The 25,216-nt window shown below is 44.9% G+C and overlaps 1 protein-coding gene across 1 annotated transcript in view; it reads left to right on the top strand.

Annotated features, from left to right (window-relative positions):
- Window positions 1–7,139: 7,139 nt before the first annotated feature.
- Window positions 7,140–25,216, top strand: part of LOC115131844 (prickle-like protein 2) — a 35,182-nt gene continuing 17,105 nt past the window's right edge. Inside the window, exons 1-3 of the mRNA XM_029663870.2 lie at window positions 7,140–7,318; window positions 19,446–19,559; window positions 19,674–19,811. Coding sequence (XP_029519730.2) covers window positions 7,187–7,318; window positions 19,446–19,559; window positions 19,674–19,811 — 384 coding nt within the window. The 5' untranslated portion in view covers window positions 7,140–7,186. The remainder of the gene's footprint in view (window positions 7,319–19,445; window positions 19,560–19,673; window positions 19,812–25,216) is intronic.

The following is a 25,216-nucleotide window of genomic DNA, read 5'->3' as shown; positions in this document are numbered from 1 at the left end:
AGTCTCCCGTCTGTCCTGAGCTGCCAGAGTCTCCCGCCAGTCAGGAGCTGGCAGAGCCGCCCGCCAGTCAGGAGCTGCCAGAGCCGCCCGCCAGTCGCCCTTCACTCCGGTGCTGCCGGAGTCTCCCGCCTGTCCGGTGCTGCCGGAATCTCCTGTTCATTCGGGACCCGTTGCTAGGGTCCCCAGTCCGGGGTCGGCGGCGAATGTCGCCGCTCTAAAGAGGCCACGGAGGCGGGTAAAGAGGCAGGCAAAGACTATGGTGGAGTAGGGTCCTAGTCCCGCGCCAGAGCCGCCACCGTGGACAGACACCCACCCAGACCCTCCCCTATAGGTTCAGGTTTTGCGGCCGGAGTCCGCACCTTTGGGGGGGGGGTACTGTCACGTTCTGACCTTAGTTATTTTGTTATGTCTTTTGTTTTAGTATGGTCAGGGCGTGAGTCGGGTGGGTTGTCTATGTTCGTTTTTCTATGATTTGGTATTTCTGTGTTTGGCCTGGTATGGTTCTCAATCAGAGGCAGCTGTCAATAATTGTCCCTGATTGAGAACCATACTTAGGCAGCCTGTTTTTACCCTTGAGTTGTGGGTGATTATCTTCTGTTCAGTGTTTTTTGTATTCACTGTTCAGGACTGTTTCTTTTCGTTCTCGTTATTTTGTTTTGTGTTCATGATAATAAATTATCAATATGGACACTCACCACACGCATTGGTCCTCCTCTTCTTCCACCAACAACAGCCGTTACAGGGAGGCTACCATTTAAAGAACACCCTCTGTGTTCTGTTAGACAGGTAACTCTCAATCTTCAATATAGCCGGGGGTGTAAAGCCATAACATATACGTTTTTCCAGCAGCATACTATGACTGATAATGTCAAAAGCCACATTTAAGTCTAACAAAACAGCCCCCACAATGTTTTTATGAACAATTTCTCCCAGCAAATCATCCATGATTTGTGTAAGTACCGTGCATGTTGAATGCCCTTCCCTATAAGCGTGCAGAAAGTATTTTGTTAATTTATTTACTGCAAAATATCATTGTATCTGGTCAAATACAAGTTATTCCAAAAGTTTACCAAGGGTTGGTAACAGGCTGATTAGTCAGCTATTTGAGCTAGTAAAGGGTGTTTTACTATGCTTGGGTAGCGGAATGACTTTTGCTTCCCTCCAAGCAGGACAGCACACACTAATTTTCCATCCAAGTTTGGTAGACCCAGATGGCTTTTCATTGTTGATAGACAACAACAAAAAATGTCACCTCTTCCACGCTCACTTTACAGATTTTATTTTTTACAATGCTTGTATTTCATAATTTGATCAGTTGTACTTGGATGTGTAGGTTCGGGCATTTGTTGCTGGCATGTCATGCCTAAGTTTGCTACTCTTGCCAATTAAAAAAAACATTATCAGTCCTGAACTAAAGTCTTACGTTATTAGTCAGCTGCTCGATTCAGTTCTGGGTCCATAGGTGTTTTTAGAGAAGAGATTAAGAGATGCTACAACTGGGAAATAAACTGGAGTGAGGAGCTCCCCCCCTCTCTCTTTGCAAGTTGCTGGCCTTCCTCCCATTCCGAAATTCTAAAGATGCTAACACCAGCGAAATTGTGATTTGTCCAAATAACCAGTGACGAAAAACACAAAACACTGGAACTACTGCTGCTAGTTAGCCCAAGCATCCCATTCCTTCCTGATGGATTCTACGGTACCAGTTGTTAACGTAAATCTGTCCTTGAGAGATTAGGTTTTCAGTGCTTCAGACGAGCACCTCTTCTCATGTCAGCTTTTACATGAGTAAAAGGCTCTTTCTCTATTACTCCCTCCCTCTCACTCTCTAACTCTCATGCCCACCCACACAGAGCCTGTCAGATCCACACAAGGATGGAAGGAGGAGTTGGGAGGGAGGTGAAGCATGACACGCGAAAAAGGAAAAACATGTATTTCGGCACTGCATTAACAGCTCTTTATCACTCCTTTTCTCTCTCACTAAATCACTCTCTTTCCATTTACAGTATCTTTACCTCTTATTCTCTCACTTTCTCTCTCTGAAGATGAAGCCCTTTGTAGTTTTGGACACAGTTGAAAGAATACTTCTGTCATTTGATTGAAATGAAGTAATTATCGTCTTTTCTCCAACAGACAATTGATATTTGCTTGATCAACTTTTTCTGAAGCCACGGCAAAGATATGTCATGGTGATTATTGACTGAACCTCCTTGAACTTTCCAGTATGTAACAAGAGTGGTAAAAAGGATGCTCCTGAACAGAGCTGTCATTCGTGCGGTGCAGAGGATACAGTTGAAGTCGGAAGTTTACACACACCTTAGCCAAATACATTTAAACTCAGTTTTTCACAATTCCTGATATTTAATCCAAGTAAAAATTCCCTGTCTTAGGTCAGTTAGAATCACCACTTTATTTTAAGAATGTGAAATGTCAGAATAATAGTGGAGAGAATGTTTAATTTCAGCTTTTATTTCTTTCATCACATTCACAGTGGGTCAGAAGTTTACATACACTCAATTAGTATTTGGTAGCATTGCCTTTAAATTGTTTAACTTGGGTCAAACATTCCGGGTAGCCTTCCACAGGCGTCCCACAATAAGTTGGGTGAATTTTGGCCCTTTCCTCCTGACAGAGCTGGTGTAACTGAGTTAGGTTTGTAGGCCTCTTTGCTCACACGCTTTTTCAGTTCTGCCAATACATTGTCTTTGAGATTGAGGTCCAGGCTTTGTGATGGCCACTCCAATACCTTAACTTTGTTTAAGCCATTTTTCCACAACTTTGGAAGTATGCTTGGGTTCATTGTCCATTTGGAAGACCCATTTGCGACCAAACTTTAACTTCTTGACTGATGTCTTGAGATGTTGCTTCAATATGTCCACATAATTGTCCTCCCTCATGATGCTATCTATTTTGTGAAGTGCAGCAAAGCACCCCCACAACATGATGCTGCCAACCCCGTGCTTCACGGTTGGGATGGTGTTCTTCGTCTTGCAAGCCTCCCCCTTTTTCCTCCAAACATAACGATCAAATCAAATCAAAAACAATTAATAAGCCCTTCTTACATCAGCTGATATCTCAAAGTGCTGTACAGAAACCCAGCCTAAAACCCCAAACAGCAAGAAGCACGGTGGCTAGGAAAAACTCACTAGAAAGGCCAGAACCTAGAAAGAAACCTAGAGAGGAACCAGGCTGAGGGGTGGCTATGAGGGGAGGACACTCAGTCCTCTTCTGGCTGTTTCGGGTGGAGATTATAACAGAACATGGCCAAGATGTTCAAATGTTCATAGATGACCAGCAGGGTCAAATAATAATAATCACAGTGGATGTCGAGGGTGCAACAGGTCAGCACCTCAGGAGTTCATGTCAGTTGGCTTTTCATAGCCGATCGTTCAAAGTATCATTATGGCCAAACAGTTCTATTTTTGTTTCATCGGACCAGAGGACAAAAAAAGTAAGATTTTTGTCCCCATGTGCAGTTGCAAACCGTAGTCTGGCTTTTTTATGGCGGTTTTGGAGCAGTGGCTTCTTCCTTGCTGAGCGGCCTTTCAGGTTATGTCGATATAGGACTCATTTTACTGTGCATATAGACACTTTTGTACCTGTTTCCTGCAGCATCTTCACAATGTCCTTTGCTGTTGTTCTGGGATTGATTTGCACTTTTCGCACCAAAGTACGTTCATCTCTAGGACACAACACGTCTCCCTCCTGTGTGGTATGATGGCTGCGTGGTCCCATGGTGTTTGTACTTGCGTACTATTTTTTGTACAGATGAATGTGGTACCTTCAGGTGTTTCGAAATTGCTCCCAAAGATGAACCAGACTTGTGGAGGTCTACAATTTTTTATGAGGTCTTGGCTGATTTCTTTGGATTTTCCCATGATGTCAAGCAAAGAGGCACTGAGTTTGAAGGTAGACTTTGAAATACATCCACAGGTACACCTCCAATCAGAAGCTTCTAAAGCCATCACATACTTTTCTGGAATTTTCCAAGCTGTTTAAAGGCACAGTCAACTTAGTGTATGTAAACTTCTGACTCACTGGAAATGTGATACAGTGAATTATTAGTGAAATAATCTGTCAGTAAACAATTGTTGGAAAAATTACTTGTGTCATGCACAAAGTAGATGCCCAACCAACTTGCCAAAACTACACTGCTCAAAAAAATAAAGGGAACACTAAAATAACACATCCTAGATCTGAATGAATGAAATATTCTTATTAAATACTTTTTTCTTTACATAGTTGAATGTGCTGACAACAAAATCATACAAACATCATCAATGGAAATCAAATTTATCAACCCATGGAGGTCTCGATTTGGAGTGACACTCAAAATTAAAGTGGAAAACCACAGTACAGGCTGATCCAACTTTGATATAATGTCCTTAAAACAAGTCCAAATGAGGCTCAGTAGTGTGTGTGGCCTCCACGTGCCTGTATGACCTCCCTACAACGCCTGGGCATGCTCCTGATGAGGTGGCGGATGGTCTTCTGAGGGATCTCCTCCCAGACCTGGACTAAAGCATCCGCCAACTCCTGGACAGTCTGTGGTGCAACGTGGCGTTGGTGGATGGAGCGAGACATGCTGTCCCAGATGTGCTCAATTGGATTCAGGTCTGGGGAACGGGCGGGCCAGTCCATAGCATCAATGCCTTCCTCTTGCAGGAACTGCTGACACACTCCAGCCACATGAGGTCTAGCATTGTCTTGCATTAGGAGGAACCCAGGGCCAACTGCACCAGCATATGGTCTCACAGGGGGTCTGAGGATCTCATCTCGGTACCTAATGGCAGTCAGGCTACCTCTGGCGAGCACATGGAGGGTTGTGCGGCCCCCCAAAAGAAATGCCACCCCACACCATGACTGACCCACCGCCAAACCGGTCATGCTGGAGGATGTTGCAGGCAGCAGAATGTTCGCCATGGCGTCTCCAGACTCTGTCACGTCTGTCACGTGCTCAGTGTGAACCTGCTTTCATCTGTGAAGAGCACAGGGCGCCAGTGGCGAATTTGCCAATCTTGGTGTTCTCTGGCAAATGCCAAACGACCTGCACGGTGTTGGGCTGTAAGCACAACCACCACCTGTGGACGTCAGGCCCTCATACCACCCTCATGGAGTCTGTTTCTGACCGTTTGAGCAGATACATGCACATTTGTGGCCTGCTGGAGGTCATTTTGCAGGGCTCTGCCAGTGCTCCTCCTGCTCCTCCTTGCACAAAGGCGGAGGTAGCGGTCCTGCTGCTGGGTTGTTGCCCTCCTACGGCCTCCTCCACGTCTCCTGGTGTACTGGCCTGTCTCCTGGTAGCGCCTCCATGCTCTGGACACTACGCTGACAGACACAGCAAACCGTCTTGCCACAGCTCGCATTGATGTGCCATCCTGGATGAGCTGCAATACCTGAGCCACTTGTGTGGGTTGTAGACTCCGTCTCATGCTACCACTAGAGTGAAAGCACCGACAGCATTCAAAAGTGACCAAAACATCAGCCAGGAAGCATAGGAACTGAGAAGTGGTCTGTGGTCTCTACCTGCAGAACCACTCCTTTATTGGGGGTGTCTTGCTAATTGCCTATAATTTCCACCTGTAATCTATTCCATTTGCACAACAGCATGTGAAATTTATTGTCAATCAGTGTTGCTTCCTAAGTGGACAGTTTGATTTCACAGAAGTCTGATTGACTTGAAGTTACATTGTGTTGTTTAAGTGTTCCCTTTATTTTTTTGAGCAGTGTATATTTCGTTAACAAGACATTTCTGGAGGGGCTGAAAATAGTTTTAAAGACTCAACCTAAGTGTTTGTAAACTTCCGACTTCAACTGTATGTGCCCATCTTCATTATCATTGCACATAATGGATATTATCTTTGATTGACTGTGACTGATAGACAGGCCTATCTTTGGTCTCCCATGAGGCCTCCTCTCCTCTCTCCACTCATCCTCCATACAGTGGTGATGTAAGTAGTGCACTGCCTGCCTTCCTCAGGCCAGGCCAGGGGCTAGCAGCTACACCAGCTTTACCTTGTCCCTTAGAGGAATCAGCAGCGTCCATTTTAGAGAGAGATTAACAACACACCACAGTACCTCATACACTCTGACTCACTCACTGGCTCTCCCTCAAAGAACAGAGAGGGAGACTAGTTAAGTCATTGTCCTTTCATGGCTTTAGTTATCTCATGTGGCTTTGTGTGTGTTTTGTAATAGGTTCTGAGAAGCTGTTTTAGTTATCTTCTAGATTCCAAGTATTGGATGTTCCACAGGGTTGTGGTGAGGGAATGATGTTTTGGATTCATGTGGACAGATCATGTTTGAGCCTGGTCTGTGGCATGTGATGGGGTGGGACTGATTCTATTGGAACTGAATTCGCTACAGTAAACCCATGATCTTGTTTTCCATGTAAACCAATTTACTGTAAGGGCCTGTCCCCTTATCACCCACCCTCCATTCCCTACTTACACCTTTGAATGGCTAGCAGAAGAACCCTGTATACCAAATTGATGCCGTGATATTCCATAGATTTATGTAATCAAGAAATTAAACAAGAATGTGATGATTTATTTAGGTTGTTTTTCAACCAAAATACATGAACACAATTTAAAAGGCATGTGATGTTAGCATGCACAAACCATTAAGCCTCTCTCATGGTGCTAGATTTTCAATATTCTCCCTAAATTATTGCCTTTCAATGCCATGTTTCTGGTGTCGGTAGGCAGCGATAGGCATCAGATACCTTGTCCTGTTAATAGTAATGTGTTCAGCTGTTTCACTCTCCAGCCAGACTGTACATTCGTTTTGAAAACTATAATGGCATAAACATAATGTGCTTTTGACTGTTTTAATCAAGTCTGAGCCAATGTGTGTGTTTGTGTGTGTGTCTCTGTACAATATTAATGTGTAATTGCTTGTAACAAATTGCTTAAAATGCTTTAATATATCTGCCATAGCCCTGATGTATGCCACTGGGAAATCTGAGCCCTAGAATACTAATTATCCTATCTCTCCATTTCTCTCACTCTCTTCCTTTCTCTTTTTCCCTCTCCCTCTCTTGCTCTCTCTCGCCTCTCCCCTCTCCCTCTCCCCTCTCTCTCCCTCTCCCTCTTTCTCTCCCTCTCCCTCTCCTTTCTCTTGCACTCTCTGCTAAAAGAAGACTGGCGTCCACTCTAAGAGTCCCAGTGAGGAGCATGTGGTGAGGGCCATGTCTCTGGAGATGGAGAAGAGTGTCACTAAGTTGATGTACGACTTCCAGAGGAACTCTACTTCTGACGACGACTCAGGCTGCGCGCTGGAGGAATACGCCTGGGTGCCCCCTGGCCTCAGCCCTGAACAGGTACACTACCCACCTCTCTGTTACCCCATCTTTTGTACCCCCGTTTTCCCCTTCTCTCACACTGCTGACTACACCCCTCGGTCTCAGCCCTGAACAGGTACACAACCCAATTCTGACTTTCTGTCACCTCTTTATCCCAACTACCTACTAATCTAGCCACGCACATGCCTCTTCAAGTCTCCTGTGTCCTACCACAGTTTTCTGAACCCTGGCTGAAACAAATTGAACTGTATTTGTCACAACAGTCCAATTATTTGTAGCTGGATTCATTGATTGGTAAACGAGCAGCAGAACTGATGATTAATTCATTTTCAATCCCCTCGTGTGGTTTGAGGAGATAAGGATAGAGGAGAAAAAGCCAGAAACCATGACCAAACTGAAGATGAGCTGGAGGATAATCTGTGGAATGCATTGTCTGACGAACATGAAATATGAAAGTAATGAAATTATGGTTGTATTTTGTGTTTTGTGGGCGGCAGGTAGCCTAGTGGTTTGAGCATTTGGCCAGTAACCGAAAGGTTGTTGGATCGAAACCCACAAGCTGACAAGGTAAAAATATGTTGATCTGCTCCTGAACAAGGCAGTTAACCCATTGTTCCCCGATAGGCCTTCATTGTAAATAAGAATTTGTTCTTAACTGTCTTGCCTGGTTAAATAAAGGTACAAAATTAAAATAAAGATTTCAGTGGTCTTACAAGCACTTTGTTACTTTTATATTTTTTATTTTAAGTTTTTAAATGAAAACCGCATTGTTGGTTAAGTGCTTGTAAGTAAGCATTTCACTGTAACCTGTTGTATTTGTGCGGTGTGACAAATAACATTTGATTTGATTTGATTGAAAATAGTCAGCTTAGATCATTTTTAACTATAACATGTATTCTAAATGTACACCAGTCAGGTTTCAGACCTGGTCATAGCACCATCTATGCTACTTTTTTGGACCTGTCTAAAGCATTCAACACAGTAGATACCTCATTACTTATTCAGAGGCTTTCATCAATTGGTCTGAACCTGTAACGGCTGTCTCTGTCTCCTCTGACGAGGAGGAGTAGTAAGGATCGGAGGACCAATGCGCAGCGTGGTACGTGTTCATGCTCTTTATTAAACCAAGCGAACACTGAAACAAAACAATAAACGACACGTGAAATAACTAACCGAAACAGTTTGTGTGGAACACACAGACACAGAAAATAAACACCAACAAAACACAAGTGGGAAAAGGCTACCTAAGTATGAATCTCAATCAGAGACAACGACACCTGCCTCTGATTGAGAACCATACCAGGCCAAACGCAAACACAACATAGAAAACGGAACATAGACAACCCACCCAACTCACGCCCTGACCATACTAAAACAAAGACATAATAAAAGAACTAAGGTCAGAACGTGACAGTACTCCCCCCCCCCCCCCCCCCAAAGGTGCGGACTCAAAACCTAAACCTGTAGGGGAGGGTCTGGGTGGGTGTCTGTCCGTGGTGGCGGCTCTGGCGCGGGACGTGGACCCCACTCCACCATAGTCCTTCTCCGCCTCTTTATTCGCCTCTGTGGCCTCTTTAACGCGGCGACCCTCGCCGCCGACCTCGGACTGGGGACCCAAACCACGGGTCCCGAATTGACGGGAGATTCCGGCAGCACCGGACAGGCGGGAGACTCCGGCAGCTCCGTGGTGAAGGGCGATTCTGGCAGTTCCTGGCTGACGGACGGCTCTGGCAGCTCCTGGCTGACTGACGGTTCTGTCAGCTCCTGGCTGACTGACGGCTCTGGCAGCTCCTGGCTGATTGACGGCTCTGGCAGCTCCTGGTTGACTGATGGCTCTGGCAGCTCCTGGCTGACTGATGGCTCTGGCAGCTCCTGGTTGACTGACGGCTCTGGCAGCTCAGGACAAACGGGCGACTATGGCAGCTCTGGACAGACGGGAGACTCTGGCAGCTCAGGACAGAAGGAAGACTCTGGCAGCTCAGGACAGACGGGAGACTCTGGCAGCTCAGGACAGGCGGGAGCAGCTATAGGGAGGAGACGGAGAGACAGCCTGGTGCGGGGGGCTGCCACCAGAGGGCTGGTGCGTGGAGGTGGCACCGGATAGACCGGACCGTGAAGGCTCATTGGAGCTCTCGAGCACCGAGCCTGCCCAACCTTACCTGGTTGAATGTTCCCCGTAGCCAGGCCAGTGCGGCGAGGTGGAATAGCCCGGACTGGGATGTGCTGGCGAACCGGGGACACAATGCGTAAGGCTGGTGCCATGTACCCCGGCCCGAGGAGACGCACGGTCCACCTCTCTCCACGGTAAGCAAGGGGAGTTGGCTCAGGTCTCCTACCTGACTTAGCCACACTCCCCGTGTGCTCCCCCCCCCCAAGACATTTTTGGGGCTGCCTCTCGGGCTTCCAGCCGCGCTGCCGTGCTGCTTCCTCATACCACCGCCTCTCGCCTTTCGCTGCCTCCAGCGGCGATATTCCCCAGCCTGTGCCCAGGGTCCCTTGCCGTCCAAAATCTCCTCCCATGTCCAGGAGTCTTGCGATTTCGGTCGCTGCCCGTTACCACGCTGCTTGGTCCTTGGTTGGTGGGTGATTCTGTAACGGCTGTCTTCTTCCTCTTCCTCCTCTCCTCTGACGAGGAGGAGTAGTAAGGATCGGAGGACCAATGCGCAGCGTCGTATGTGTTCATGCTCTTTATTAAACTAAAAGAACACTGAAACAAAACAATAAACTACACGTGAAATAACTAACTGAAACAGTTCTGTGTGGAACACACAGACACAGAAAATAAACACCCACGAAACACAAGTGGGAAAAGGCTACCTAAGTATGATTCTCAATCAGAGACAACTAACGACACCTGCCTCTGATTGAGAACCATACCAGGCCAAACGCAAACACAACATAGAAAACGGAACATAGACAACCCACCCAACTCACTCCCTGACCATACCAAAACAAAGACATAATAAAAGAACTAAGGTCAGAACGTGACAGAACCAGGCAACATGTAGATGGTTTGAAAAATAAATTAAGGACAGAACACCTAACAAAGGGTGTTCCACAGGGATCGGTTCTTGGTACGGTTCTTTTCACTATTTACATGAAAGGGGAAAGGGGGATACCTAGTCAGTTGTACAACTGAATGCCTTCAACTGAAATGTGTCTTCCACATTCAACCCCTCTGAATAAGAGAGGTGCGGTGGGCTGCCTTAATCGACATCAACGTCTTCAGCGCCCCGGGAACAGTGGGTTAACTGCCTTGCTAAGGGGCAGAAAAACATATGTTTACCTTGTCAGCTCGGGGATTCTATCCAGCAACCTTTCAAACAATATTGGTTTACTGTATCTGTAATAATTCAAACTTTAATCTGTTTGCAGATGACACTGTGGTGTATGCTATTGCCCCCACAGCTGACCAGGCTCTGTCAGAGCTTCAATCTGCCTTTATTGTAATTGTCTCAAATCCCTTCCTGTTGAACATGGAACCAGGGAGAGCTTGGTTTGTTGTTTTGGAAAGTTTGTTGTTTTGAAAGTGTATTGGGAAGTTTCTTAGTAGCTAGATAACTTTTGAGTTTGGATCATGGGATGCCAAGGCTGGCATCTATTTGGTGAAGAATGATAGGCTAGCTAGATACCTATCATGCTAGCAGCCCGTGACTGCAGCCCACGACGCGGTTAGCCATTGTGGCTGGGACCGCGGATTGTCCGGGATTGTGGCTGTCTAGATCCCTGCTATTTGTTGTTGTTTTCAATCTTCCTTGTGACCTGCCCTGTCTGGAACTGCGAGGAGTACATGGTTTACAGCTACCATGACAAATACCAAAGCCGATGCAAGTAGAGTTGAGGACAGTGGTGTTTCTCTATCACAGTTGAAGGATATTTTAAACAAACACAAAGAGATCTATAAGCAGAAAATAGCTTCAAGTGTTTTGTCCAAATACTGGTGGATTCAACTAATAAAAGAATGGACGACCTGACCAGAGAGGTCCAGGATCTGAAGGACAGTTTTCAGTTCTCCCAGGGTCAACTCAATGAGTTGAAACAGGAAAACGGCAAGATGACAGCAATCTGTAAGTCATTGAGAGAGGACATCAGTTCTGTGTGTGAATCCATGATAAATAACAATGATGGAGAAATCAGATCTCGAGGGACAATCAAGCCGCAACAACAAGGTTGTTGATGAAATGTGAAGTTAGTTGTCTAAAATTGGATTTGAGTCAAATCTAGACCTTGCTCTTAACTTGGTACGCACAGAGAATTGCCCTAAAGGTGGTTACGTCCACTTCTGACCCGAGGCTATAAAACCTGTGAGTGAAGAATTAACATATCAGACTAAGTGACCCTAGCTGAAGCCGATGTCTAAAAAGTCAACGAACCCAAAATGCAACACAAGTTTGAAGACAAAGAAATATTTTTCTACCCAAGCTACGGATGAGTAGCTGTGTCTAAGCGGGTTAATTCAAGTCGAACCACCTAGCCTCCACTCCCCATCGAATCGTGGTATCTACACTGTTTCATTCCTACGCTGTGAGCTCTGAGCTACAGAGCTGTCTGTCCTCAGAAGAGCCCTTCCAGAGCAAGGGCGAGGGAACAGACTCCTAAGCTAAAAAGGACACTGACATCGTGAGGACAACCAAAGAGTCATTGAGCAGCCTGAACGGTCCACGCAGAGAATCCACTGAGACCTTCCCCACGTAATTACATCATTATATTCTGACCCATAAGAGCGGCAGTTTGGGGCAAGGCTATGGTTAGAATAAGCATAGCTGACAAATTCACCCAAATGTATATTTCTCTCGTGTACTTTCTCTTTTTCTCTCTCTTTTAAATCCCCATTTTGGGTAACATGCGCCATAGTGTATTGGCCCATTATATTAAGTTCTAATCAATAGCCTAGAATGTGTTTTTGTGTATGTATATCTTTTATCATCATTTTAGCTTTCTAGTAAATAAATACTCAACTAAGATTGGTGTGGTACGAACTCATTGGTGAGACCCGGGTCCGTGCAGATTCCAGGATTATGAGACGTTCAGAACGAGACTGTAGAAGTAACTGGTTAATTAACGGCTGTTGTAAAATCGATATTCTGATATTCTTTGAGTTAATTTGGGAAATGTAAACTCAATAAAACTAATTTTCCCATGGTGCCCCAAGTTAATGAGTTAATAATTGCTTGGTTCAGTTAATCACGGAATTAGAAACCTTTAATCATTCGATGAGCAACAGTCGTCACATTAACTAATACAACGTCACGACACTACTTTCTCTTGTAAACTAAAGACCCGGGGTGGAGATGAGAAGAGAAGGAAGTACCTATTTGAAAGTTAGAAAAAAATTACTAGCTCATCATTTTTTTAAAAGTAGCTCTCATTCTAGGAACGGTTGGAGACCCCTGCTCTAGGGCAATTCAGGTGGATGTTAGAGGGCTGAAGAATGTGTTTTGTTTTTCATGTTTTGTGTTTGCTTTCCATGTATTGTGTAATTGATGTGTACAGTATATACTGTAGCTATGTATAGTGTAATTGTTGTTTATTGATGTGTTCATGCAGGGCTCATATGCAAAAGAGACCATGGTCTCAGCATGAATCCCTGGCTATATAATGGTTAAATCAAATTATATATAATGGTTAAATCAACATTTCATTTTATGCTGTTTGTTGGATTGCGATGTTTTTATTCGATCAGGAACAAAATTGGAACAAACTAAAGCATAAACTTCAAGCACAGAGAGAAAATAGCACAGACATAAACATTCCTTGTACTTTCCATAGACTGGAGCTGTCCATATGATCGAGAAATTAGTTCCGTGTTTGTTCTCAGGTCGATCAGGCTGAAGTTAAAACTCCTGTCTCCACAGTAAAGTGCTGTACCTCCCGCCCTTGCTCGCTCTCTCCCTCGCTCGCTCCCGGGGCTGTTAATAGATGACAGGTATTGCTGATGATAGTTATTTTCTCTAGTCAGCCATCTTGACAGGATGCTGATGGAAGCTGTGGCCTTTCTCTGAACCGTCAGGAGATGAATGAAATCAAGACAACTTAGTTTGGCGTCTACTGTTGCCTAAGTGACTGTTTTCTACAGGATTGGAGATTATTAGTGTTTTGGTGCAATGCTAGCCCACATGAAAAATACTATAGTATTCTATGGTATAAATACTCTAGTATTGCTATATTTATATACTATAGTATTCACTGCAGGGTTATTTCGGACTCTACTGTAGTAATTACATTGTTTTTACGGACATGACTGTAGTATACTGTAGTATTTACTGCAGTGTTTTGGGGGACATTAGTGTATTAAACTGTTGTATTTACAGTAGTGTTTTTGCAGACATGACTGCTGTCGTGTCTGCACTTAAAACCTCTTCAGTCGACCCTCTACTTTTTTGAACATTTTGTTAAAAATCGCGCAACATTTCAGCGCCCTGCTACTCATGCCAGGAATATAGTACGTTCATATGGTTAGAATGTGTGTATAGGAAACCCTCGGACGTTTTTAAAACTGGTTAAATCACGACTGTGGCTATTACATAACGTGCGTTACATCGGAAAGCGCAGGAAAACCTGATCACAGAAAATGGAAATAAATATCCTTGCGCCACTACCGCAATTGTTAACAGTGAGCCGAATTAGATAAGACCGAGCATTCAACTCCCACAGCATCCCCATGTTGTCGAGTATCTTGTGAATTTAATCCTCTTTGATTCTTGGTTGAACCGAAAGAGGGGCACGACGTACCTCCGGTCTCCGCCCAGATCATTCCGGAAGAGCTCTCTCCTGAATTTTTTTCCAAGACGACAGCTAGTGATATGTACATCGCCTACGGATGATTTTTATCGCTTATTAACGTTTACTAATACCTAAAGTAGCATTACAAACGTATTTCGAAGTGTTTTGTGAAAGTTTATCGTCTACTTTTTGAATTTTAAAAAATGACGTTACGTTGTGAAATCGCTGTTTTTTTCGTTTATCACACAGTCTACATATAACGATATCTTGGCTTTATATGGCCCGATTTAATCGAAATAAAGACCCAATAGTGTTTATGGAACATCTAGGAGTGCCAACAAAGAAGATGGTGAAAGGTAATGACTGTTTTCTATTTTATTGTGCGGTTTGTGTAACGCCGAAATGCTAATTTTGTTTACGTCCCCTGCTGTGCTTTTCTGTTGTAGTGTATTGGTGCATGCTATCAGATAATAGCTTCTCATGCTGTCGCCGAAAAGCATTTTAAAAATCTGACTTGTTGCCTGGATTCACAACGAGTGTAGCTTTAATTTGATACCCTGCATGTGTATTTTAATGAACTTTTGAGTTTTAACTAATACTATTAGCATTTAGCGTAGCGCATTTGCATTTCCAGAGCTCTAGTTGGGACGCAAGCGTCCCAGGTAGAGGTAAGAGGTTAAGTGATATGACATGCTACTCTATAAAATCCTTTCTCTGTAATTAATATTACCTGATTGAGCTAATCATGTAAATGTAATTAACTAGAAAGTCGGGGCACCACGAAATAATATTTATGGAGCAGTTATCCTCCGAATAACCTCTTAAAGACCTAGTAATATTTTACATCAATAGCAGTCAATATCAATCGTCCCCTTATTTCAGTCTCATCTGAAAGTTGTAAATTCTTGGTTATCTTCACGAACCCTGGCTAACAAGTTGAATCAGCAATACAAATTGGGTTTAATTATTTATTTACTAAATACCTAACTAATCACACAGATTTACATATACACAGAATTAATCATACATTGATTACAAATGATGTCATAAAGGAAAACGTCCCTAGCGGACGGAACAGGTATGACAGCTGGTTACACAAAGAAAAGAGGGCGGGTTTGAGTGAAAGAGGGGGAAGACTGAAGAGCAAAGGGAGAAGCCATATCAGGCCGTAGGCAGCTACTCTATCGTAAATACAGAATCTTATGCATTCTAAATTACCGCCCATTTGAAAAAGGTAAATGCAATAAATATTTACTCTGAGCTGTGCTTCGGTAGGTTGGTGGTAGATGGAAGGCCGTGTTGCCCAACAGAGTCCTTTGTCCTTTGAAGAGTGACTCTGGCGGTGAACAGGAAATGTTGTAGTGTCGTTGTTGTGTGGTAGACAGTATATTCTGTCTGTCCTCTCCTAGCCCACATTTTCAGCTGCTGTTGCTAACTCAACGGCTAGGATGTATCACTTCTGTAGTGAATAAGAGTTCAAAGTTCATGCCATTCGCAACCAGAGCTCACACTGAGGTTGGCATTGTTCTGTAGTTATTATCTGAACCCTTCTGACATCGGATCGTCATCCTAATGTACCTGGAACAGAAAGTTATATTGTCATCAAGGCTTTATATAGGAAGGGAGAGGAGGGCGTGTTTCATTGTTTATAACCAATGTCTCTTCACGTGAGCGGGCCACTGAGTCGGGCCTAATTCACTCATGAAAACCCAATTCTCACATTTTGGAAGCTAAAATCACATTTCATCCCCTCCCAAATTAATTTCATATTCAAATTGCACAACAATTCCATGTGAATCTGATAACTATAATGTGTAGACTTTCCACTGTACCATTTATGTCATCCTATCATTGATGAGAATGTCTCAGATGCCAACCGAACTGACATCATATTCATTAAGTACCAACGCATGTGTTCAACTGGTTGGATTACCAAAATATGGTTCATTTCCCCCCACCTTCTGATATTCCCAGAATCCCTGTTTAACAAAGAATATTCAAGAGTCCCTCTGTAGAGTCAAGAGAGAGGGAAGGGAGAAAGGTATTTATGGGGGGGTCATAAACCTTACCCACAGGCCAACGTCATGACACTATATTATACTGTTGTATTTACTATACTGTTTTTGTTTTATTATGTTTGACACAGAAGTTGGTTCTTTCACATTGAGGAAACTGGATAATTACTAAGACCACAATTTCCATAACCTGTAATGACTGACGTCTGAACGGATAGTTCAGAGCTTCTGCTCTACTTCTTCGATAGGGTTTAACGGCGGTTTGCATCCAACGTTAATGGTGCATTATTATTAATGGAATCTAAAAATATCATTTTAAAAAACATTGTGGGAAAGGGGGAAAATGACATCATACCAAATATCAAAAGTAGACACGTCAACAAACAAAACCCATCCCACTTCTTCAATCACAGTCCATTCTAAGATACATCCCTACACAGGCTCAGGGGCCTGTGATGCAAGAACATTCACCAACAGGATTTCTTGCAAGGCCTCGGCAGTGAAATTTCAGCTGCATTCACAATGATTTCAATTTTCTTTTCTTCGCTTGTGCTGTTCAGTTAAATAGTCAAATGTCCACCTTTTTAACATGTAACATTTTATGAGAAACCTTCACTTGTGGTGGTGGCTATAGAACCTTTGTTTCTTGCTTGCCACTCGTTCCTTCCATTCTTCTTATCGCCTCCAGATAGGGAACAAGCTGGACACTCCTTTCTCTTGCCACCTCGATCTCCTTCAGCCTAACAGGGCACTCCAGGAATTTAGGGGGCATGTTTGCCACCAAAATTGCAGCATTTCACTTAATCTGGCATACTATACTCTTCCCATCTGCACACACTTGACAGATGACCAAATCTTCTGCATTTATGACACTGAAGGGGCTTGTGCACAAAAGTTCTTACAGGATATCTCATGAATCCTATCTTTATATTAGAAGGGAGAGACTCTTCATCAAAGAACAGTAGTTTTTCTCTCCATCCACCCCTCAGATCAGTCAACGGGCACCAAGCACTCCATCTACAGTATGTCGTCAGTTACAGTATCCTCTGCCTTTTCTCATGCGCCACCCCAGAAATGACCCCCTTGATAGGCGCCTTGCTTTGAAAATCCATACAGGAAACACTCTACTCTGATATCTTTATGAGACTTACGACACGCTTCCTCTGCTAAGCAGGCACAAAAAAAATCTAAATAAAACCACTTCTTGTGACTCTCAACACTTTCCTCCAACACATTCCAGATTTCCCTTGAGACGTTAAATGGATTTCCCAGGTAGCATTGGTCCAATACCCTCACTCCTATTAAAAACGAGTCTAGGGGGTTTGCTAGCTTCCACCACAACAACTACATCTCTTGCTAACCTTCTTCCTCGCCTCTGTACCCTACTCATTCTCACTCTGTGCAATTATCTTCACCCGATTCGCTAGCAGTTTCAAACAAAACTTCACTTTCCACTATCTTGTCAATCCATATCAAAGGCCCCTCTATTACCTGTAGGGAACATAACATATGGTCTATACTTGGCATGTAGGTTTCTCACTCATGGGAGGCACAAATTGGGATATGGGGAAGGGAATGGGTGAGGTATATGCAAACTGAATACTGTAGTATTACTATAGTTTTTTTTGCAGACACTGTAGTGTAAAAATACTGTAGTATTTACACAGTGTTTTATGGAGATAATACTGTATTATTTACTGAAGTATTCTACAGTATAATACAAAATGCTATAGTAAGGGCTACACATGATCGAGGGATAGTACAGCATGTAGTATAGTATTCTACGGTATACTACACAGTTCCATATTAAGCACTACATGATCGATGGACACTACAGTGTGTAGTATAGTATACTATACTATACTACACAATTATAGAGTAAGCCCTACACGATCGAGGGATACTACAGAGTGTAGTATCGTATTTTACAATATACTACAAAATGATATAGTAAGTACTACACCTGATCGAGGGATACTACAGTGTGGAGTATAGCATTCTACATTATGAATTGGGAAGTTCGATTGGCTAACAGCCATGGTATACCACGGGTATGACAAAACATGTATTTTTACTGCTCTAAATACATTGGTAATCAGTTTATACTAGCAATAAGGCACCACGGAGGTTTGTTGTATATGGCCAATATATCACGGCGATGCGAAGTGCCTAAGAACAGCCCTTAGCTGTGGTATGTTGTCCATATACCACACTCCCTTGTGCCTTATTGCTTAAGTATAATACAGTTTACTACAGAATTCTATAGTAAGTACTGAAGAATTCTATGGCAAACTGTAAGTTTTTTTCTTGTGGGAGGTGTGAGCCACAAGATGATTTTAGTTTAAATCTGCTCTGTATGTGACAAGGATTATGTTGCAAATCATTATAATAATACGATCAGATCATTGTGTTCTTGGAGAATAATTACCTGAAGCGTTTCCCCTCCATTTCATCACGTGACTTTAGCTCAACAAGTTTAACTGAATGCCTGAAATTACTTTGATTGTCGCCTACAGTAAAGTCATAGATACCATAGATACAGTACCAGCCAAAGGTTTGGACACACCTACTCATTCAAAGGGTTTTTCTTTATTTTTCTTTATTTTCTACATTGTAGAATAATAGTGAAGACATCAAAACTATGAAATAACACATATGGAATCACGTAAAAAAACAAAAAAATATTAATAAACAAATCAAAATATATTTTAGATTTTAGATTCTTCAATGTAGCCACCCTTTGGCTTGATGACAGCTTTGCACACGCTTGGCATTCTGTAAACCAGCTATCTCTAACCTGTACCTACCCCCGCACACTGACTCGGTACCGGTACCCCCTAGCATCGCTATTGTTATGTTATTGTGTTACTTTTAATTTTTAAAAATTGTTTTCTTAACTTTTCTTGAACTGCACTGTTGGTTAAGGGCTTTGCAAGTAAGCATTTCACGGTAAAGTCTACACTTGTTGTATTCGGCGCATTTAATTTGATCAGTCAGCTATTGAAAGAGAACATTGCTCTCCATGGCTGCATCTGCTGCAGTGCCACAGGATCCTTTGTCCCAGACACTCATGGTTCCAGCCATTGTTCTCAAGAATAAGGCTGATGGAAGACAGACCAATAACCAACACAGCAGAATATGAAGCGCATCATCAATTCATTAGAAACAGCAGCTTTCAGGTTCATCTGGGAGGGCTCTTTAAAACTCAAGGTATGCTTTCAATTGACAGACATTTGACCATTAGAAACCAATTCTGTTTTTCTCTTCCATCCAACCTTGTTCTCATGGGGCCGGTTGGGGTCGGCGACAGAGATAATGACAGGGATGCACATGTCTTACTTCAGGAAGGGAGGACCACACTAGCCACTCAAATCAAATCACTCATCTATGGTTTGTGTCCCTGTCAGGTGCATCAGTACTACAGTTCTCTACCTGAGGACAGGGTGCCGTATGTGAACAGCCCAGGAGAGAAGCACCGCATCAAACAGCTGATTCACCAGCTGCCCCCGCACGACAACGAGGTGACACACTAGTTTACCTGATACACTGTGTCTAGTGACTATTGACACATTCACGCAGGTATGGATGATGTGTTTGATAATGATGATGATGGAGTATGTTGATCCGGTTGTCAGGTCCGGTACTGTAACACGCTGGACGACGAGGAGAAGAGGGAGCTCAAGCTCTTCAGTAACCAGAGGAAAAGGGACAACCTGGGCCGAGGCAATGTCCGCCCTTTCCCACTGTCCGTCAGTGGGGCCATCTGTGAACAGGTACACACTGCTGACACAAAACAATCATCACAGAAATCCTACAGCACAAAGAGCAGACACATAGGGGGCCCAATGCTGTCGGGGTACGCCAAATAAAAATGTGATTCACATGTACAATAACAATTAAAAAATATATATAACAATAAGAATTCTTTACATTTTCAAACAGTCCATTTATATTTTCCAACGGGGCTATACATTTGGGTGAGGTTTCGTTTCACTGCCAAAAATAAAATGAAACCATCTAGTGTTCAGCGAAATAGCAACACAATGTCAAATACAGGTAGCCTACTCAAATAATTAACATCCAATCACATTAACCGTTACGCTCTCACAGCTGCTGCTCATTGCACTTGCTGGAAAATGGATCAATCGTAAAAAAATAAGTAAGGCCCGCGTCCATAGAGACACATACCAGCTCTACTGGTAGTACTGCTAAGTTGTTCTGCTTCCACGAACACATCCAATGCTAGCATCAGTAATTCTACATGTGTTGTTAGCCCAGCTAGCATAGACACTGACGGTTGTGACTCTGATGCAGCCGAAGAACTGCTGCCCCCATACCCGGGAAAGCACAGAACAACAGACAGAGACATTTGACCATCGAAGAGGCACAAATATGATGAGATAACATACTTCCGGGTTGGAGCGAGCAGTCGCATCCGCACTTCGGTCTGCACTTCGGTCTGCAGGTAGTATAACTTTTCATTACATTTCATTACATTTCATTATAGTACAACGGTTTGATTTGTCTAATCTTAGCAATTTCTTCTTAGCTAGCTACATAGCCGTCTTTGTATCAAAGATAATTGCGTAATTATCGTATTTCGTTGTCCTAACGTATCTGCCCAGCAGCTAGCCAGCTAGCTAACGCCCACCGTCTACATAGCTAGCTACATAGCCGTCTCTGTATCAAAGATAATTGTGTAGATAATTGTGTAGTCTAGAGCGATTTTCTTATTTACCTAGCCAGCTATTGTCGTTCTTTTAACGCAACGTAACGTAATCAACACTGCTAGCTAGCCAGCTAGCCCCTGAATCAACAACGCAGCCACTGCCAGCTAGCCTACAAAGTCAACAACGCAGCCACTGCCAGCTAGCCTACTTCAGCAGTACTGTATCATTTTTAATCATTTTAGTCAATAAGAATAGCAGCACTGTAGAAACTATTACCCTCAACTGAACGACTTGATTAGTGTAGTGTTAGCTAGCTACATAGTTGTCTTTGCTGTCTTCGTATCCAAGATAATTGTGTAGTTTAGAGTGTGTAGTTTTTAGAGTGATTATCTTAATTTACCGAGGTTAGCTAGCCAGCTATTTGTCGTCCTTAACGTAGGAGACACTGCTAGCTAGCCAACAGCTAGCCAACGTCTACCGATTAGAACTCAACAACCCGGTCGCATTCCGCCTCGCTCCACAGGTAGTATCACATTTTCTTTTAATTTCATTACAGTACAACGGTTTGATTTGTTTGATCGTAGCTAGCTACATAGCTAGCTACATAGCCGTCTCTGTATCAAAGATAATTGTGTAGTCTAGAGCGATTTTCTAGGTTACCTAGCCAGCTATTGTCGTTCTTTTAACGCAACGTAACGTAATCAACACTGCTAGCTAGCCAGCTAGCCCCCGAATCAACAACGCAGCCACTGCCAGCTAGCCTACAAAGTCAACAACGCAGCCACTGCCAGCTAGCCTACTTCAGCAGTACTGTATCATTTTTAATCATTTTAGTCAATAAGATTCTTGCTACGTAAGCTCAACTTTCTGAACATTCGAGACGTGTAGTCCACTTGTCATTCCAATCTCCTTTGCATTAGCGTAGCCTCTTCTGTAGCCTGTCAACTATGTGTCTGTCTATCCCTGTTCTCTCCTCTCTGCACAGACCATACAAACGCTCCACACCGCGTGGCCGAGGCCACCCTAATCTGGTGGTCCCAGCGCACAACCCACGTGGAGTTCCAGGTCTCCGGTAGCCTCTGGAACTGCCGATCTGCGGCCAACAAGGCAGAGTTCATCTCAGCCTATGCCTCCCTCCAGTCCCTCGACTTCTTGGCACTGACGGAAACATGGATCACCACAGATAACACTGCTACTCCTACTGCTCTCTCTTCGTCCGCCCACGTGTTCTCGCACACCCCGAGAGCTTCTGGTCAGCGGGGTGGTGGCACCGGGATCCTCATCTCTCCCAAGTGGTCATTCTCTCTTTCTCCCCTTACCCATCTGTCTATCGCCTCCTTTGAATTCCATGCTGTCACAGTTACCAGCCCTTTCAAGCTTAACAGCCTTATCATTTATCACCCTCCAGGTTCCCTCGGAGAGTTCATCAATGAGCTTGATGCCTTGATAAGCTCCTTTCCTGAGGACGGCTCACCTCTCACAGTTCTGGGCGACTTTAACCTCCCCACGTCTACCTTTGACTCATTCCTCTCTGCCTCCTTCTTTCCACTCCTCTCCTCTTTTGACCTCTCCGTCTTACCTTCCCCCTACTCACAAGGCAGGCAATACGCTCGACCTCATCTTTACTAGATGCTGTTCTTCCACTAACCTCATTGCAACTCCCCTCCAAGTCTCCGACCACTACCTTGTATCCTTTTCCCTCTCGCTCTCATCCAACACTTCCCACACTGCCCCTACTCGGATGGTATCGCGCCGTCCCAACCTTCGCTCTCTCTCCCCGCTACTCTCTCCTCTTCCATCCTATCATCTCTTCCCTCTGCTCAAACCTTCTCCAACCTATCTCCTGATTCTGCCTCCTCAACCCTCCTCTCCTCCCTTTCTGCATCCTTTGACTCTCTATGTCCCCTATCCTCCAGGCCGGCTCGGTCCTCCCCTCCCGCTCCGTGGCTCGACGACTCATTGCGAGCTCACAGAACAGGGCTCCGGGCAGCCGAGCGGAAATGGAGGAAAACTCGCCTCCCTGCGGACCTGACATCCTTTCACTCCCTCCTCTCTACATTTTCCTCTTCTCTCTCTGCTGCTAAAGCCACTTTCTACCACTCTAAATTCCAAGCATCTGCCTCTAACCCTAGGAAGCTCTTTGCCACCTTCTCCTCCCTCCTGAATCCTCCCCCCCCCTCCTCCCTCTCTGCAGATGACTTCATTTACATTTACATTTAAGTCATTTAGCAGACGCTCTTATCCAGAGCGACTTACAAATTGGTGCATTCACCTTATGACATCCAGTGGAACAGCAGTGCATCTAAATCTTTTAAGGGGGGGTGAGAGGGATTACTTGATCCTATCCTAGGTATTCCTTAAAGAGGTGGGGTTTCAGGTGTCTCCGGAAGGTGGTGATTGACTCCGCTGCCAGAGCAGCGAACAGTTTTGACTGGGCTGAGCGGGAACTGTACTTCCTCAGTGGTAGGGAGGCGAGCAGGCCAGAGGTGGATGAACGCAGTGCCCTTGTTTGTGTGTAGGGCCTGATCAGAGCCTGGAGGTGCCGTTCCCCTCACAGCTCCGTAGGCAAGCACCATGGTCTTGCAGCGGATGCGAGCTTCAACTGGAAGCCAGTGGAGAGAGCGGAGGAGCGGGGTGACGTGAGAGAACTTGGGAAGGTTGAACACCAGACGGGCTGCGGTGTTCTGGATGAGTTGTAGGGGTTTAATGGCACAGGCAGGGAGCCCAGCCAACAGCGAGTTGCAGTAATCCAGACGGGAGATGACAAGTGCCTGGATTAGGACCTGCGCCGCTTCCTGTGTGAGGCAGGGTCGTACTCTGCGGATGTTGTAGAGCATGAACCTACAGGAACGGGCCACCGCCTTGATGTTAGTTGAGAACGACAGGGTGTTGTCCAGGATCACGCCAAGGTTCTTAGCGCTCTGGGAGGAGGACACAATGGAGTTGTCAACCGTGATGGCGAGATCATGGAACGGGCAGTCCTTCCCCGGGAGGAAGAGCAGCTCCGTCTTGCCGAGGTTCAGCTTGAGGTGGTGATCCGTCATCCACACTGATATGTCTGCCAGACATGCAGAGATGCGATTCGCCACCTGGTCATCAGAAGGGGGAAAGGAGAAGATTAATTGTGTGTCATCTGCATAGCAATGATAGGAGAGACCATGTGAGGTTATGACAGAGCCAAGTGACTTGGTGTATAGCGAGAATAGGAGAGGGCCTAGAACAGAGCCCTGGGGGACACCAGTGGTGAGAGCACGTGGTGTGGAGATGGATTCTCGCCACGCCACCTGGTAGGAGCGACCTGTCAGGTAGGACGCAATCCAAGCGTGGGCCGCGCCGGAGATGCCCAACTCGGAGAGGGTGGAGAGGAGGATCTGATGGTTCACAGTATCGAAGGCAGCCGATAGGTCTAGAAGGATGAGAGCAGGGTAGGCAGTGTACAGAGAAGAGCAGCAGAACTAGTCTTGAAACCTGACTGATTTGGTGTCATCCTGAGAGAGATTTGACGTTCAAGAGTTTTAGCAAACTGGTCTGTAGTTGGATCGGATGTAGGTTTTTTCAGACCTCTCTCTTTCAAAATGGTTGAGCGGTCAGGGAAGTCATCTGCAGAGAGAGGAGGAGGGGGGGGGGGGAGGAGGATTTCAGGAGGGAGGAGAAGGTTGCAAAGAGCTTCCTAGGGTTAGAGGACCTTCTTTTCAAAGATGCTTGGAATCATTAGAGTGGTAGAAAGTGGCTTTAGCAGCAGAGAGAGAAGAGGAAAATGTAGAGAGGAGGGAGTGAAAGGATGTCAGGTCCGCAGGGAGGCGAGTTTTACCTCCATTTCCGCTCGGCTGCCCGGAGCCCTGTTCTGTGAGCTCGCAATGAGTCATCGAGCCACGGAGCGGGAGGGGAGGACCGAGCCGGCCTGGAGGATAGGGGACATAGAGAGTCAAAGGATGCAGAAAGGGAGGAGAGGAGGGTTGAGGAGGCAGAATCAGGAGATAGGTTGGAGAAGGTTTGAGCAGAGGGAAGAGATGATAGGATGGAAGAGGAGAGAGTAGCGGGGAGAGAGAGCGAAGGTTGGGACGGCGCGATACCATCCGAGTAGGGGCAGTGTGGGAAGTGTTGGATGAGAGCGAGAGGAAAAGGATACAAGGTAGTGGTCGGAGACTTGGAGGGGAGTTGCAATGAGGTTAGTGGAAGAACAGCATCTAGTAAAGATGAGGTCGAGCGTATTTCCTGCCTTGTGAGTAGGGGGGGAAGGTGAGAGGGTGAGGTCAAAAGAGGAGAGGAGTGGAAAGAAGGAGGCAGAGAGGAATGAGTCAAAGGTAGACATGGGGAGGTTAAAGTCGCCCAGAACTGTGAGAGGTGAGCCGTCCTCAGGAAGGGAGCTTATCAAGGCATCAAGCTCATTGATGAACTCTCCGAGGGAACCTGGAGGGCGATAAATGATAAGGATGTTAAGCTTGAAAGGGCTGGTAACTGTGACAGCATGGAATTCAAAGGAGGCGATAGACAGATGGGTAAGGGGA

The sequence above is a fragment of the Oncorhynchus nerka genome, linkage group LG7 (genome assembly GCF_034236695.1).
Source record: "Oncorhynchus nerka isolate Pitt River linkage group LG7, Oner_Uvic_2.0, whole genome shotgun sequence".
Taxonomy (NCBI): domain Eukaryota; kingdom Metazoa; phylum Chordata; class Actinopteri; order Salmoniformes; family Salmonidae; genus Oncorhynchus; species Oncorhynchus nerka.
The sequence above is the reverse complement of the archived record's forward strand: the minus strand, read 5'-3'. Positions and strand labels throughout refer to the sequence as shown.